The 15,982-nt window shown below is 33.0% G+C and overlaps 2 protein-coding genes across 2 annotated transcripts; both read right to left on the bottom strand.

Moving 5' to 3' along the window:
• Positions 1-321: 321 nt before the first annotated feature.
• LOC100801242 (protein EI24 homolog) lies at positions 322-6,492 on the bottom strand. The gene is made up of 11 exons (XM_003548616.5): positions 6,225-6,492; positions 5,737-5,887; positions 5,493-5,545; positions 3,323-3,457; positions 3,147-3,210; positions 2,936-3,021; positions 2,768-2,850; positions 2,020-2,096; positions 1,721-1,836; positions 714-824; positions 322-586 (listed from the first exon to the last, which is right to left on the bottom strand). The coding sequence occupies exons 1-10, from the start codon at positions 6,386-6,388 to the stop codon at positions 758-760; spliced, it is 996 nt and encodes a 331-aa protein (XP_003548664.1). The 5' UTR covers positions 6,389-6,492; the 3' UTR covers positions 322-586; positions 714-757.
• Positions 6,493-8,256: 1,764 nt separating this feature from the next.
• Positions 8,257-14,856, bottom strand: LOC100786949 (probable magnesium transporter NIPA4). The gene is made up of 9 exons (XM_003548600.5): positions 14,305-14,856; positions 13,537-13,593; positions 12,903-12,993; positions 12,668-12,828; positions 12,450-12,577; positions 12,211-12,348; positions 9,443-9,535; positions 8,814-8,919; positions 8,257-8,681 (listed from the first exon to the last, which is right to left on the bottom strand). Exons 1-9 carry the CDS (start codon positions 14,462-14,464, stop codon positions 8,572-8,574), a joined length of 1,044 nt encoding a protein of 347 aa, XP_003548648.1. The 5' UTR covers positions 14,465-14,856; the 3' UTR covers positions 8,257-8,571.
• Positions 14,857-15,982: the final 1,126 nt, after the last annotated feature.

Here is a 15,982-nt window from a genome sequence, read left to right as displayed (position 1 = left end):
TATTTGTCGAACAAGTACAAGATAAGCATGACAAAAGCTCAATATGCACTATGCCATGTCAAAAAAAAATTTATTTTTATATTTAGACTACAAATAATTTCCTCTACTTAAAGCAATCTTGTCTGAGTTGAGAGCATTAACAAGAGAGTGACACAATAAATTTTTTCAGTCTGTGTGTGTACAGACACATAAACCCGAGGTTTTGCTTTAGAGAAATCAAACATACTACTTGAACTGACAAATAATCTCAAGCCCACCACTGCATTAAAGATTCACACCCTAGTAACTAGGATGGTAACTCAGTACGACGGCAGGGATATATGCACATACTATCAGCACACTTCACATTTCAATGAGCATGTCACTTTAAATATAATATATTTACGCGCAAAGAATCCACGTTGCATGTACACGAAATACAGCATAATGTCTATATAAATTATAATGTTACACAGTAATTTTCTCTGTAACGTGGTCCACACTTTGATGGATTTTGAATTTGGTCTGGCAGTGGTTAGTAGCTTTAACTTTCTGAAGTCACGTGTGCAACCAACCCATCCCATCAGCTTGTTACATAGAATTTGTCCTACAGCATTAAACAGGAAACAAACATAGCAAACGAAACAAATTAATCGTAAAAGAGAAAGGGAGTTCCAAATATTTACATAGTAAAGCACACTGCTAGCATAAAATAAATCAGTTTGTGTTCTCACTTGTCATCTGCTATGCCATGCCAGAATAACTGACTACGACAACCTTATTGTGCTTTTCTGTCTTGCACCTGGTCCCCTTTTTCCATGGGTAAAAGAGATAGCATCCACATCCTACACAAATACCAATCAAATTATGCGGTTAAAATGATACTAATAACTAAGTACCACTAGTGATAGCTCCCTACGTACTTCATAATACATCACGCAAGCTCATCAGCCATTATTATAAATTTGGGTGATCAAATAGTGATTGATTGAAAAATAAACTATCAGAAAGAAGTTGAGCATCAATGTTAACATTAACTATCACCATTCCATTACCCTTAATAGCATCCTAAGTCCTAACTTCACCAGCGAAACAGATATAAAGAGATAATTGACTACCCAAATTAAGCTTAAATGACAAATGAGATCGATTAGCCAATGTCTAAGATTACTGGTTAAAGGACTAAAGTACTTGATCATTCGCTAGAAACTCAGAATCATTTAGAACCATAACGATGTAACATTAAACAATTCCTTTTCCGATACTCTCCATAAGTATAAAATACAGAAGGACAGGAAGAGTTTAATATCTTCTCATAGTCAAATAATGATAACAACAATTTTAATAGAGTTCAATAAGCAATTTTCATCTATAGCACAGCACATTGGTGAATATTTCTATTAAACATAGAAGAACAAAAAACAACTTTAATATATATTTTCAACTTGAGAAGTCAATGTTTATCTAGAGGCAACAATAAACAGGAGGGTATGCTGAAGGAAATATAAGGTAACTAACAAGGATTTGACAACCTCAAACTTGTCAAATTAACACAGAAAAATGCATTTTGCATCATTCTTGAAACAACTAGCACTTAGAAGAGCAACTAGTGTCTTCACGTATCATATAAAGTCATTAGGCATTAATCACCACATGACTGCCCCCTTTTGGGCCACTTGCCTATTAGTTAAGTTTAGTAATGCAATGTCTAGAGCAAAGGGATAAGCAATGAAGAACTTACGACACTTTGTCTGCAACATAAAATATTGGAAGTCTTTCTACTCCGGCAGCTCTCCATCTGTGTTTTTCAAAGGATATTTCTTGCTCGGACTCTGACCCAGTTGCAGTTAGAACAAACTGAAATATACAATGTATGTTGCTAATTCACTATCATTGATTCATGATAAAGTTAACATGATATTTTAATTTTGAATGACAAAAGGAAATGCAAAAAAGCATTAAAAACACCAAAAAAAAAAAAAATTCAATGCAGGAGGAAGAAAGAAATAGAAGGGAAATAAACAACATGGTCACTCATACCAGTGGGAAAAGTATAGCCATAATCCCGTAACTCACAAGGGGAGAGAAAAAGAATATGGCCAGAACACAAGGGCTCCCTGTAAGGATATAAGTTACATATTAATGTCAAACATGAAGTGAATCAGAAGATAGAGCATTATATATAATATACAAATTGTGTTTCATGTTCAATATTCTTCAAAAAGATAGAATTTAGAATGAATTTTAAATTTCAACAGCCAAGGAGTCAATTTTACATATGAATTATATGGCATTCTGCTTAATAACTTTCACACTTCACAATGTTAAAATTCCCCAATCCTCATCCATATTCCCTTGGTTATCCTTCCACTAAAAACCCATAACTTTTTTGTCTCTTGCAAGTGTTACAGAGACTGATTAATGATTTACCTTTTACTAGAAAAAAACACACAAAAAAAGGAACTGTTTTTCCTCCAAAGGTTAGTATTACAAGTTGATTTGATCTCATAAAAAACTTCGTACCCCATTGCCCAGAGGCTCTTCGCTATGCGAAGGTATGGGGGAGGGATATTGTACGCAACCTTACCCTTGCATAAACTTTGTACCCCATTGCCCAGAGGCTCTTCGCTATGCGAAGGTATGGGGGAGGAATATTGTACAATAAAAAGATCAACCAATAAAAAGAATCAAAAAGCCACATGATCTAAACATATAAAATTCTCTAGTAGCTAAACAAACAGGTATACTTAATAAAGTTCAAGTAAATAAGTTAATAAAAATAACCTACCAAAACCAGCAAAAAATGGCCAGTAAGATTCAAAGTAGTCCAGCCTTCTGTCAAGAGCCACTTCATTGAAATTCCATTTGTACCTAATAAAAAAGCATATTTTTGAACAAGCATTCAACTGTTAAAGACATCAAGTAAAAAGCATACATGAAGTTATGGAGCACATACTCGAAGCAGTAATATGCATACATCCAGGAAAGGAGTAAGAAGTTGAGCAGCTTCCCTATGTATGGTATGAATCCTGTTGCATAGACCTGCATATAACATCAGAAATTGCTAGTGTAAGGATAAAATGACGGAAAATCAATTTCATTGCATATCAAGGCATGTATATATTACCCTATCAATTTGGAAACTGAAACTACAATGATTTTATTACCTCAAGAAAAAAAACACTCAAAAGGAGTATTGAATAGACCTGCTGTCCTATTCCAATCATGACCCTGAGTTAAGCAAACACACTAGCTGAACCTTTTAGCACTATTTACCCAGTAAGAATTAATAGCAATTAGAAAATGAGAAAAAAAATGAAGTAACTACTATTTAGAACTTTACCCTCCCAAGCCAGATGGTCCTTTTACATGATGAGCATTTTGTAAAGTTGGTGAGTTGTTTTGGCTTGAGCCTTTCTCTACAGTAAACTTAGATCTTCCCATTGCAGCATACCCATACTTCGCAATGTCGTTGTACCTAAAAACATTTGTTAGCAATTCTTATAGGAACAAATCCTATCTTTCAAAGGGAGACTAGTATATTCAGCAAGAAACAGGAAAAGCAAATATAAAAAATAGGAGCAAGAGCTCCCACCTATAGAGCAACCTCCTAGCCTTCCTCTTTCCTCTAAACTATCAAACTCACCCCTACACTTTCAGAACTCTTTCTAATTTGGTTTTGACCACAGAATAAAACTATAGGGCCTTAGCTTTTGGATCCTCAGTTCAATCAGCGGCCACCCTCAAAAGATGTATTGTCCTCAGGGCAGAAGTTTGGGAATTGACCACTGATGCCGGTCTCTTCCCAAGTGACCTCTTCTACTGATTTAGATTTCCAAAGGATCAACCACTCAGTCAGTTTTTCCTAGGACATTGGTATCATTGGAAGCCAAGACTGAGTCAAGCTTGACATAGACCGACAATTTAGGACTGATCCTTTTTGCCACTGAAATCTGCTTATGTGAGTAAAGTTTGACATAAACTCAATCACCAGCGGTGACTTCCCTCCTATTAGTATCAATACTGTTCCTCATAGTATGTTGTGCCCATGATATGATGTATTTCAGCTACTTAAGTGCCTCATATCTATCCCTCACTCAGCATCATAGCTACTATGTCTGCTAAAGTCTCACCAGTGAGACAGCGTGTACTAACTCTGAGGGAGGGAAACCATACACTGCTTCAACAAGAGTAGAACTGATAGTAGAGTGGCTAGTGGTATTGTACCCGTAGTTTTTTCCTATAACTAACCAGATCCCTCCCACACTCACACACTTTCAAAACTCTTGCTAAATGTGTAGGGCCTTGGCTTTGGATCCCTATTTCCATCAAATTCTCATTTAGATGACAAGTGAAACAACATACTAGTTCATGTCCACTTTACGTGTTAGTTTATTGGATATGGAAATCTAAATTTGAGAATACTGCACTTGTTATTGCAATGGGAAAATGATATTAGACTGAAGCATTTTCCTTTAGAGCCAAACACTATTAGGCATTATCGATGCATGTCGAAATTAAGTTGTTTTAGGTATTGAGGGAGGAAATTGAGAGAATGCCCTGGACTACTATGGGATTCATATAGCATTGGTTTTCTATAGTGGTCATAGCAGCCAAAATAGCGCTTTTTTGCATGCTATAGAGGCACTATCATGATATATGAATCAAAAACCCACTTTTACACCTGAAACAACGCTGTTTATTTTTTTTATTTTTTTTTGGATACAATTTTCTCACCCATTTTGTTGCTTCAGAAACATAATAGGATTTGAAACCCTTCTTCCTTGACCACACAAAAGTTATCCATTTTGGCAGTGATTGGACAAGTCACAAAGGATGATACCATTCCGATACCATGTTGAAATTATGGAACTTTAGGTTTTGAGGGAGGAAATCGACAGAAAAGAGACTTAAAATATTGAGAATTAGAATGATTACAATGTGACAGTATATTCTGGTAAAAGCTAAAGCACTAACCCTTATTTATACTAATCATAATCCTAACTAAATAAGGAAAAAAATCATGAGATATTAGGAAAGATGGTAACCAAACCTAAGACATAATGAGGAAATTAAAAAACTAACCATGAAGGATAATCTAGGATATCCTAAAATATGATCAAGATAACATTGGATAGTTTCATATATTCTAAAGATGTATTTAACACCAATGTTGGGAGTCAAACTATAATTTCCAACAAGAATTTCAGCCCAGAATTTAATTTGGATAGAAAAGGCAGTTTATAATATTTATTTGGGGAGGATTGTTTATATGGATATAGAATGGGACTGGAGGGCTATAATATTTTATACTTTTCGGTATTCTTTTGATATCTAGTCCTCTTAAAAGTACTTTGCTAATTTTACCTGGTTGAAGAAATTCCATTACTAAGTATAGAAGACATATACAAATATGAATTAACTTGACAGCAAACATGAACAATGAAGAACAGCCCAACACATACAGCATTAAAATAAAGATGCAGGAAAGAAGATAAAAAAGAAAACATTACCAAATTGTGCTAAGAACTATGCTAAACACGTATAATGGGTAAAACCAAAGCACCTGCAGGAAACAAAAAAAAAGGACAATCATTAAACACGTATCTAAAATGCATTTCATCAAAATGAAAAATTATGCAATACTGAAAATCCATGCGTGTTATAAAGGCAAACAAAATGAACTTGGAGAGCAATGCAACAAAGTACTTTTTACAGTCAATGTGCACTTTAAAAAATAGTATATTTCATACTTACATAAAAGAGCTGAATGAGTGCAAGACGTACGAAAGAATAAAATTTCAAAGTGCCACCTAAGTCACAGAGTTTATGAGAAACAAACTGTGAGCTTTGGTCAGGTAATATCCACCACAATGCAGGGATGACAACCGAGTTTAGGACGAATATACTGCACAAAAATTTAAAAGATGTTGAAATCATTAAACACGTAGATTTTAGATTCATGATTTGTTCAGGACAATCAATCCATGGATGACAAAAATATGTACAATCAGATTCCTTCGAGTCATTATGTCAAAAGTATACATAATCCAATTTCTTTGCCACAAAATTTCATTCACTGTGTTGAAATAAATTGAAGCTAGTTTCACTTCTCCTTCTGCAGACCCTGGCCCCTCCAAAACAATTGTTGGGTTAATCCCTAAAAAAGCTCCTATTTCTTCCATCCATACTTATAAAGAAGCTTGAAATTCATTGGAAAAGTGAAAGGAAAAAGCATAGCATACCTTCCTAAGAAGATGAAACCATTTAAGAGGAAACACTGACCAGTTCGCATCAATAGGTTGTTTGACCTCATACACAGAATAACAACGCGATGAAGGCAACACGCCTCAACCAAACCCTCCAACCATAGAAACCCACCCACCTTCACCTTCGCGCTCACTTCCATTCGCAATCGCAGAACTCTTCACTTCATCACCCACCTTTCCTACCAAGTTTCTTCTTTTTGTTGCTTTCAATCTTCGTGCACACTGACATATACTCTTTTTTCTTTTTCTGAAGAAAAATATTTTTTATCTATAACTATTAATATTCTCTAACCATTAATAAATAATAATGAAAATTATTTAATTTAATGTATATATTTTATTGGACAATTTTATTTTTAATTTTTTTAAATTACATTTTTTGTATTTAACTTTTATTTTTTTATTATTTTAAAAATTTAGAAAGACACCATCTTCTCCTAATATAATTATAATTGTAATCTATACTAAACATTTTGTGAGTTATTATATAACTTTTTAGTTATGGATAATTTTCTTAAAAAACGAATTTTCAAATTTAATTTAAAGATAAAGATAAAAATAATAAATTAAAAGAGATGATTTTGGGTTCATGCCCCGTTGAATAATAAAACATAGATAAAAGGTTAAAAAGATTAAGTATCCAGATAATTAAAAATAATAGTTAGTCAGTTGTGCCATGGGAAATATGACTCCAAAAGATATAAAAGAGAGGATTATTAAAAATACCTAATTTAGAAAATGAAGAATGAAAAAATTACTCATCGTGTTGTATATTTTAATTTATAATATAAAATATATTTTATGATTAGATTGTGTACACATTTGGTTTTAAGTTTTCGTCACTCGTCTGTTTATTTTGTTCGTAGACAAGTTAATCATGTTTTCTATTGCTTTGTAATGGAGTTTAAATTTTTTGCTAGTCCACAAGTTCATGATTTGATTCCAACTTGTATTCAAACTTTGATTATAATTGGAATGATATGAGATTGTTGTTTAAAAAAAAAAAAAATTGCGTACACGTGCAGGCTAATGAAATAACTACTTTTCACGTTACCGTATTTTTATTTATAATACAAAAATATATTTAAAATTGTCATGCATATTAATTTATAATTATATGACAATGTAAAAAATATTTAATTTAAATTCTTTTCTGCATTTTTTTGGGTTTATCATCATAAACTTATCTTTGTACTTGTTAATATATTCAGCTTTATATATGAATTGCTAATCATTTATGAATATTTTAAACTTGAAAAATATTTTCAGATGTTATAATCTTTAAAAAGATACTTAGGGTGAGTTTGATTTTGATTTTGTTTTAGTATTTAAAAACCATTTTATAATAGGTTTTAAAAAAATAATTTTATCTCTCTTGCAGTAAAAAAAATAACTGTCACAACTTTTGCATCCAAACAGAAAAAATCATTTAAAAATTTTGAGAAACTAAAATGCAACTTTTAATTTGAGAAACTAAAAAAGATATACTCTAAATTTATGATACCAAAAAAACTTATTTAAGTCTAACTTTTTTATCTATATGATATCATCTAATTTTCTTTATGTTTTTTAATCTATATGAAACAATTACTGGGATGTCTTACATGCATTTATGCCAATCCTATTAAGGATCGATAATTTATGCAGTTGGGCAGGCCAAGATAATCCTATTAAGCATACTTCTCTGATGTAACAAGTATTTTATTATTTACAACCCTGTTCACCATGGTAAAGCTATGATGCACGCGAAGATACTTACCAAGCGGGTAAAGGAAGAAATGGCTAGGGCCTGTGGATTTTGTTATACCATATATTTCCCAAAAAGATGCCAAGATCATGCGTAGTGCTGAATCTATAAAGCGACTAAAATTTAAAACAATCTATTAAACAATGCATTTGACCTGGAATCTACACATCCTGATTTCCATATTTAGCTCCAACATGCGCAAAATATTGTGGTCAGCTCGAGTTCAAATGGCAGCAGACACTGATAATAACATTGCAATGCTGTCCAGTTCAAAATTTGATGATGAATATTTTCATTTAACTGAGGTACACTATATATAATCAATGTGCAGAAAATTACATTAGCTTTTGTCTCCGGTATGGAGTGTAGATGGGCATGCAAGGCAAGATCAGAAAGCATAATCATCAGGAGGCCAAAAGAACAGTGATAGGAAACTCTCATCCTTCGACCCAGCTGTATCAGGTAAAAAATATGATGGGGAGGGAAATAATCAGTAAATTACAGACGACCTTGGCAAAATCCCTCCCCAGCGCCTCAAGCTCATTTAGAAATGCAAGATGTGATGCAAAGAATATATCATGGCAATCTCATGGATTCTTGCCGTCTAAGAGGAATGCCTTCACCACCATCAAAGCCATCCTCTTCTGAATGCTTAGGAAGTCTAATAGATAAAGATGTTTGTAAACCTGCACATGAAGATATATTAACAAAGTCATATCTGAAGACTTCAAGGCCCTACACGAAAAGTGCATGTGAGCACGAGAGTGTAATCTAAAGTTACATGAAATTGCTACTATAGTAGGATCACTAGATCATACCATCAGCCATATCCTTAGTTTTGTGAAGAAGAAAAGTTCCTGATAGAATGGTCACAAACCCACATATTTCTGTGATAACTTGTGTTGGACTTTGTCTATCCCAGTCCTGGCATCAAATTCAATTATCAATCAATGGTCAACCTTCAAAATATGGCAAAGAGGGGACAGACATTGAATGTGCAAGTAACCATTAAGCTGATGATTTGCACATCAGATTCAAGACATAGTGAGACGAAAATTAAAGATTTGCATCTCCATATGGTTGTTAAGGGAAAGAGCAAAAGAAGTTTCACACCCTATTGAATGTACTCGCAAACAGTTTTCACATCTAGATGTAAATGTCTCAGCAGACACTGGTTTATTCACAAAAACATTCACTTCTCACACTTCATTACAGAGGTATATGCAGGACCTACCAAGAGAATCTTGACTAGCAAATAAAAATAGGTTGACATAGTTATAGGCAACAACCAGCATACAAGTATCATTGAAAAGATTTTGTGGAAACACCAAAACAAAATTATATCAAGCATTTCCTTGACAAACACAGATTATACAATATACAATCTTAAAATTAAAGCAATTAAGCAGGCAGTGTCTAACTATACCAGTTAGGTAACAAAACTTACCTTAAACATAATAACACTAGCCACAATGGTAAATGTTGTGAACATAACATAATATATAGGAGATACCACTGCCGTATTAAAAGTATCCAGTGCCTGATTGCAAAAATGAAAAAAATATATTATCACATGAATTATAAAAAAGAAGGAACTTTTCATCAATCCCAAAAATATAAATGGAGGTGACAATATGTAAAAAGTAAATGCATAATATTAGTAAGTAGCAGAATCATGACAAATCGACATCCAGCACCAAGGAAACATATAGTTTTATCCTAATCCTGCAAATTCAAGTTTGAAGCCATAGAGAAAATGAACTTGTTCTCATAATAAACCACCCAGATACCTAAACCCGAGTTTGTCAAACATGAGAGTCTACATAAACTCGGGGAACATTTGTAGACTCGATTCGTATACTCGTAAATGTGTTACGTAATATAAAAAATAATATTAAAAAACCAATTAATGGCATGTTTGCTCAACATTAAACTTTTAACACAACAATAAATCAACATTTCAACTTCATAATAAAGCAAAGTAAGTAAGTAACAAATAACAATAATAAAGTATGATAGTACAGTACTACAAAAGATCAAACCATTTAAATGACCAAATCATACATAAATTCATACAATCATAAGTAACTAAAGTGAAAACATTCAAAAAAAAGAATTAATTCCTTCAAATCATTTGAGCCTTGGTTAAACACTATCACTGAGTGGTCAATGAGGGGCAAAAATTACATTTGATTTCAAACTCAATGACTCACTTCTCGACTCAACTTTATGCGAATTTACACGAGTTTAACAAATTCACCTGAGTTTATCCATTTAAGTGTTTGATAGTGAGTTAACTTGTTTTCTCTACCTAGACCAGTAAAATCGTAGTAGTCTAAGAGCTAATTCAAGTTTGACAACTATGTCCAAAGTTGCCTTTATGTTCATTTAGATTTAAGAGGAGTGCTAGCAACACAATTATTTCAACACATTCTTTTATTATTGATTAAAATGTATTGGAAACTACAAAATTTCGAGTGGGGGGCTTATTAAATAAGGAATATGACCCACAAATTTGTGATTTTCAATAAATTAGGAATATGACCCACAAATTTGTGATTTTCAATAAATTAGGAATATGACCCAAAAAGTCTTTTTTCATCCCCGAAAATCATGTCTCCAAGGAATTATATTTCCTGGGAATATCATAAATATAAAGACATAATTATACAAAAAACTTTCACCCTTCATAGGAATCTTGGATTTCCAATCCCTCCCACGGGAAACTTAAAAAAAAATTCCCCTACCAAACACCCACCTGCAAGGCATTTGAATATCGATTAACATATCAATTTCAATTGACTAATTTACTGATTCAAGAAAAATCATGGGCTAAGAGATTGTTGCACTCTATCATAAATAATAGAGTAAATTACACTAACCAGCCCTGAGATTTCTTGTAATTACACAAACACCCCCTGCTTTTTTAACCATTACAGTCACCTTCCTTGTAAAGGGTGTTAGTGTAACATGAGAGGGTCCAAGGGTGTTAGTGTAATGTTTTCAAACATAAGGGAGTATTAATGTAATGTTTTCAAACTTAAAGGGGGATTAGGGTAGGAATAAAAAGAGTAGTGTTATGTGTAATTTGAGATAAACTCAGGCGGGTGCGAATGTAATTTGCTCTAAATAATAATGCCAAACATGCAAAATTACAGAAAAACATCTTTATAGCAGAACAGCAAAATATCTTCACCACAATGAGTAATAGATACGGTATTCATCATTTCTACTTTCCAGAATAATGTTTTCCTCACTTTAACTTTGTACTAATAAAAAAATTCCATCTTATGCGCCCCACCCCAAAATAAAGTTACTTTAAAATCAACCACTCATTTTTATTATATTTCTCCTGAAACAAAGTTAGATACATGTTATATTCTCACTCATAAAAGCCACAGTTTCTTGTGTTGGGCCAAAACTACTCAACCTGCACAAATGTGGATTCACTTCAAATGAAGAGCAATTTTGAATTTCCAACAATCTGCATGCCACATAGATGTAACTTAGAACTTAGTTTGAGGGATTTCCCAAAAAAATTAAAAGATGGGGAATTCTTGGCCAACTGACAAACGAGAGTCAAACTTCTGTTTTCCTTGTTGATCTTCTTCCTCATTTAGCGGTCAATTTTCCTATCAAGTTTTGGGGGCTGTCTTTTATTATGTAAAAAGAAACATTTTACATATTTGATTGATACTATTTATTCGTTAAAGAGTGGATATGACATTATGACCAAATCAGTTCTTTATCTTTAAACCAAGGGATAAAATTCTAAATCAATCCCGGTAGTTTACTTAAAGATCACAAGGTCATATGTGATGGTAATATATGTTTGAAGTTAAAAGATTTGAGCAATAAAAAGAATTATGGTTCAAGAAACATATCATGCATAAGTCTGACAAGAAGATAAGTAACCAGCACTTGGACAATTTTATATTCTTCTCAACACAAGCAAGAAAAGATTACATACATAAAATGTTCAAAATAAAAAAAAAATGCATTTAAAAAAGTTGTGAGCATAAATACATGATACTTTCACAGATTTCACTGAATGGTAATGGAAATTCAATCAAACTATTTTCATGTTACATGATACTTGTTGACCAAAAGTAGTGAAGTACATTACAAAACTTGTCGGATGTTTACAAAAACAAGTGCATACTAGTGCATCAAATAAAACAAAGTTCAGGGAACTAACAAGAAAAACTACTGTACCTTATTTAAATAATTCATTTGGGTAAGAACACAAACAAGTACAACTAGAGTGAATGCCCAAGTCTGAGGGTAAATTAGCTGATTCATCCCAGACAGTGTTAACTTTATGACAATTCCAAGAGCCTTAACACTCATAACCTGTCAAAGGAATACCTTACAATACAAATACAGGGGGGAAAATAACAAGGGGAGAACAAATACTATTAGAAAGTCATCAACAACTACATAACGAGACATACCGTTAGAGAACCTACAAGGGAACAAACACCAATATAAACCATTATGTGTGTCTGGCCATAGAGAGGAATGAAGTGGAAGATAAGGATAAAAGTAGCTGTTATAACCATAGCTGCATAAAAGAGAAATGCTGCAGAAAAAAGATTATGTTGTTGGTTAGTTGTTCAATACAATACCTATTGATTACAGACACTGATATATCAAGTAGGAACATGACTACCTGGTTCCATAGCAAGATCCCACACTTCTGAAACAGATTCAATTTCCCGTTCTTGAGGTGCATGCAAAACAATTGTCGTAGATCCCACAACACACAAAACACAACCGAGAATTCCAAAAATATGTAGCCTCTCCCGTAAAATAATATGAGCAAGAGCAGCACTGCAAGCAAACGTCAAAAATCAAAATTTACCAAGAGTCAAGCATCAATTTAAAGCTAAATTTTTTTATCATGCCTGATAATAATGCTAAGAGCACCAAGAGGGGTGACCAATATAGCTGGGGCAAATGCATAAGCTGCAAAATTGGCAATCTCTCCAACAATCACTGTTGAAATTGCAAATGTGTTAGAAATAAGAATAGAAATTTTAATCCACTTAAATATTATACGCAACTCATATCAATAAATTGTATGTGGAAAGTTTGTTAGCATCTTTATACGCCCTTTTTTGTGTCCATGCTGAAGTATTCCCTTGGAAAATGTGTGAAGCAAAAAGGAAAGAAAAGAAAAGGTTAGGATGGTATAAGCTTTAGAAACCTTTTTCTTATTTTTTATTTTGATTTTGTGCAATGCATAAATTTGGATATAAGTAGCAGAAAGATGGATTATACAGGAATGAAGGGGAGAACATACACATGAATGCCCCTCTTTGGATTTGTTAAGGTTCAACATAGAACTCAATCTATAGTCTACAGAAGTATAGTAACTACATTACTTTCTGCACTTGTAAAATAACCATAAACTAAATAAAATATTTATATAAAAAAAAAGAGGCAGGAGCACAAGGGATGCACTTGGAAAAGGAAAAATCCACGATACATTCAATTCATTAGTCATTCCAAAACCAAACAGAATCGTGTATAACTCACTTGTTATCATTCCCACCCACCAAAGCGGCTCATACAAGTAAGAATAACCTCCACTTCCTGTCAGATATAATTTTGGATGGTTAGTCACTATTGCACATGATCAATCAGGGAGACAATGAATCAAAAAATAAAAACTATTAACATTAGGCAACAACTATTTTGTAGATTAAATAAAATAAATTAAAGAAAAGAGACCCATATAAGTAAACAAGCCAATCAGAGGCCGAATCATTAGAGTTAAGCATCCATCTAATTTATAATAAATCAAAGAAAAGATTTCCCTACTGATGAGTTGCTACAAAAAGAAAAAATTAAACTAGCAGACAGTTTATCCACCAAATTTCTAACATTTAAAGCAAGATCTCAAGTCACACAAACTGTATAGATCTCTCATCATTCCATACCAAGGAGCACAAGAAAAGGATAGTTAAAATTGCCAAAAAAACAGTTCGGTGAAAATCTTAAGGATGAGAATCGAGAACACAAAAATGTTCCCTTCCGCCTCATGCCGAGACCTAATATGCTTATTCTACAACTATTTGTCTTGTGGAATGCGACGAGAAGATATAACAGAGAAAAAAAAAGGCCGGCAAAGCAACGCATCGAGTGTAAACTTGAGAGATTTGAGACAGTTGAAAAACTCGTGGCCAAGAGAAGTAAAAGAAAAAACGTCCAGATCCCTAGAAAAATTAAAGCAAACACGGAAAATGAACTGAATACAAAGTAAAAACAAAAAAGTGATCGACGGTGGCGAAGAATGAACGATACCGGCCCTGATTCCACTAGCACCGGCCTTCTTCAAACCCTTCTTTTTGACAATGAAGCTGGCGCCGATGAAGAAGCTAGAAGAGAGAGCGAGGCACAGTCCCTTTATGTTGTCGGAGGACATGCCCTCGCGCCAGCTCGAAGAACTCGAAGAAGTCGCCATGCCGCAAGAACCAAAACCCTAACCCTAGGTGCAGAGTGTGAGATCTTGCCGCGAGAAATGGAAAAAAAATGAAGAATCTATCAGACGATGGAGAGGATACAGGCTGTCACAAAGGGTCTCTCCCTCTGGATCCGAAATGCTTTGCAATTGATTGCGATTGCATATGCATTTGAGAGAGATAAATAATAACCAAAAAAATTTACAGTGACTGAGGTTGTTGATGACTACTACACTCCATTCTTGATTCCATGCTAATCTAAATCTCTTGCCAAATCCCAATCCTCTTCTAGTCTCTCAAACCTCCTTTTTCTTTCTCCTTTATTTATCTATCGTACGATTATTATGAATATCACACTATCTCGTCAAAAGAAAAAATAAATATATATATTATGGTTGCGATGTCATCTCTCGCACAACCAATACCATTCATTTTCGCATCGAAAAATATAAACGTTTATTTTTTATTGGAGAGACCTAATTAGGTCAGAGAATGTTTTAAGGTTTATTAAGAACTTGCTTATAAACTATTCATCAATAGAGTTTGATTAAATTAACACATAATTCTATTTTCAAAAGATTATTAATAATAATAATTTATCTCCATTGATTTTTACGGATTAATTCCGAGTGAAAACTGAAAACAATCATCGGCTGCATAATGGTTTTGCCGTCTTTACTTATTTTAGGATCCAAAATTGTCGATCAAATCTATGTTGTTTTTCGGCGTCGCTTTTTATGTTTAGTAATTAATTGAGTAACGTCCATGGTGAAATGAAGTGGACTTTTGATTTAAATGAGTCAGCTAAAGGCTAAAGGGACAAGGTAACAAGTTTTTGGTGCACCTGTATTTTCTCATGGGTTTAATTGCACTATTGCTTTCATTTTTATTACTAGTAATTACGAAATATCACGTTCATTTTTTATTTTTTTTAGAGGATCATACAACAAATAAACTAATAATGAATTGCCATTTTTGTTATTAATACTAAACACAATTTTGTGAGTTAAGCCTAGTTACAAAAAATGTTATTTTTTAAATGATGATTATAGCAAAATTCACAAACATGTAGACATTGATTAGCTCTAAGTACACCCCAACCGACATGTGTTGTACCTATCCACCATTATTGTTGTGCATTCGATTTATTATTGTTGAGTATGATGGCTTTGCTGTAATTTTTGAAAATGGTATGAAGAGTATGGGAACCAAATTTGTTGAGTTTGTAAAATAGCTTTCAGTCATCTTTTATTTTAGGGGAAGCTTTTAGTCATCTAAAAACATGTTTATTTACTCCATGTAAAAATGTAAAAATGATTGATTGTGTACTAAAAAATATAATATATGGTTAAATTAGTTTTTTTATAATTTATTATTTACGTTTAATTTGATCTTTTAATTTTTTAAAATTTAGTCTTCTAATTTTAAAAATTAATTTAATGTGGTATTGTTGTCTAAAATAAACTCACGGTGTCAACAAATATATATTTTATAATAGTTTTAAACCACCACAAATTTTA

The sequence above is a fragment of the Glycine max genome, chromosome 16, assembly GCF_000004515.6.
Source record: "Glycine max cultivar Williams 82 chromosome 16, Glycine_max_v4.0, whole genome shotgun sequence".
NCBI lineage: Eukaryota > Viridiplantae > Streptophyta > Magnoliopsida > Fabales > Fabaceae > Glycine > Glycine max.
Note: the sequence above shows the minus strand (reverse complement) of the source record. Positions and strands in the feature narration are given on the sequence as shown.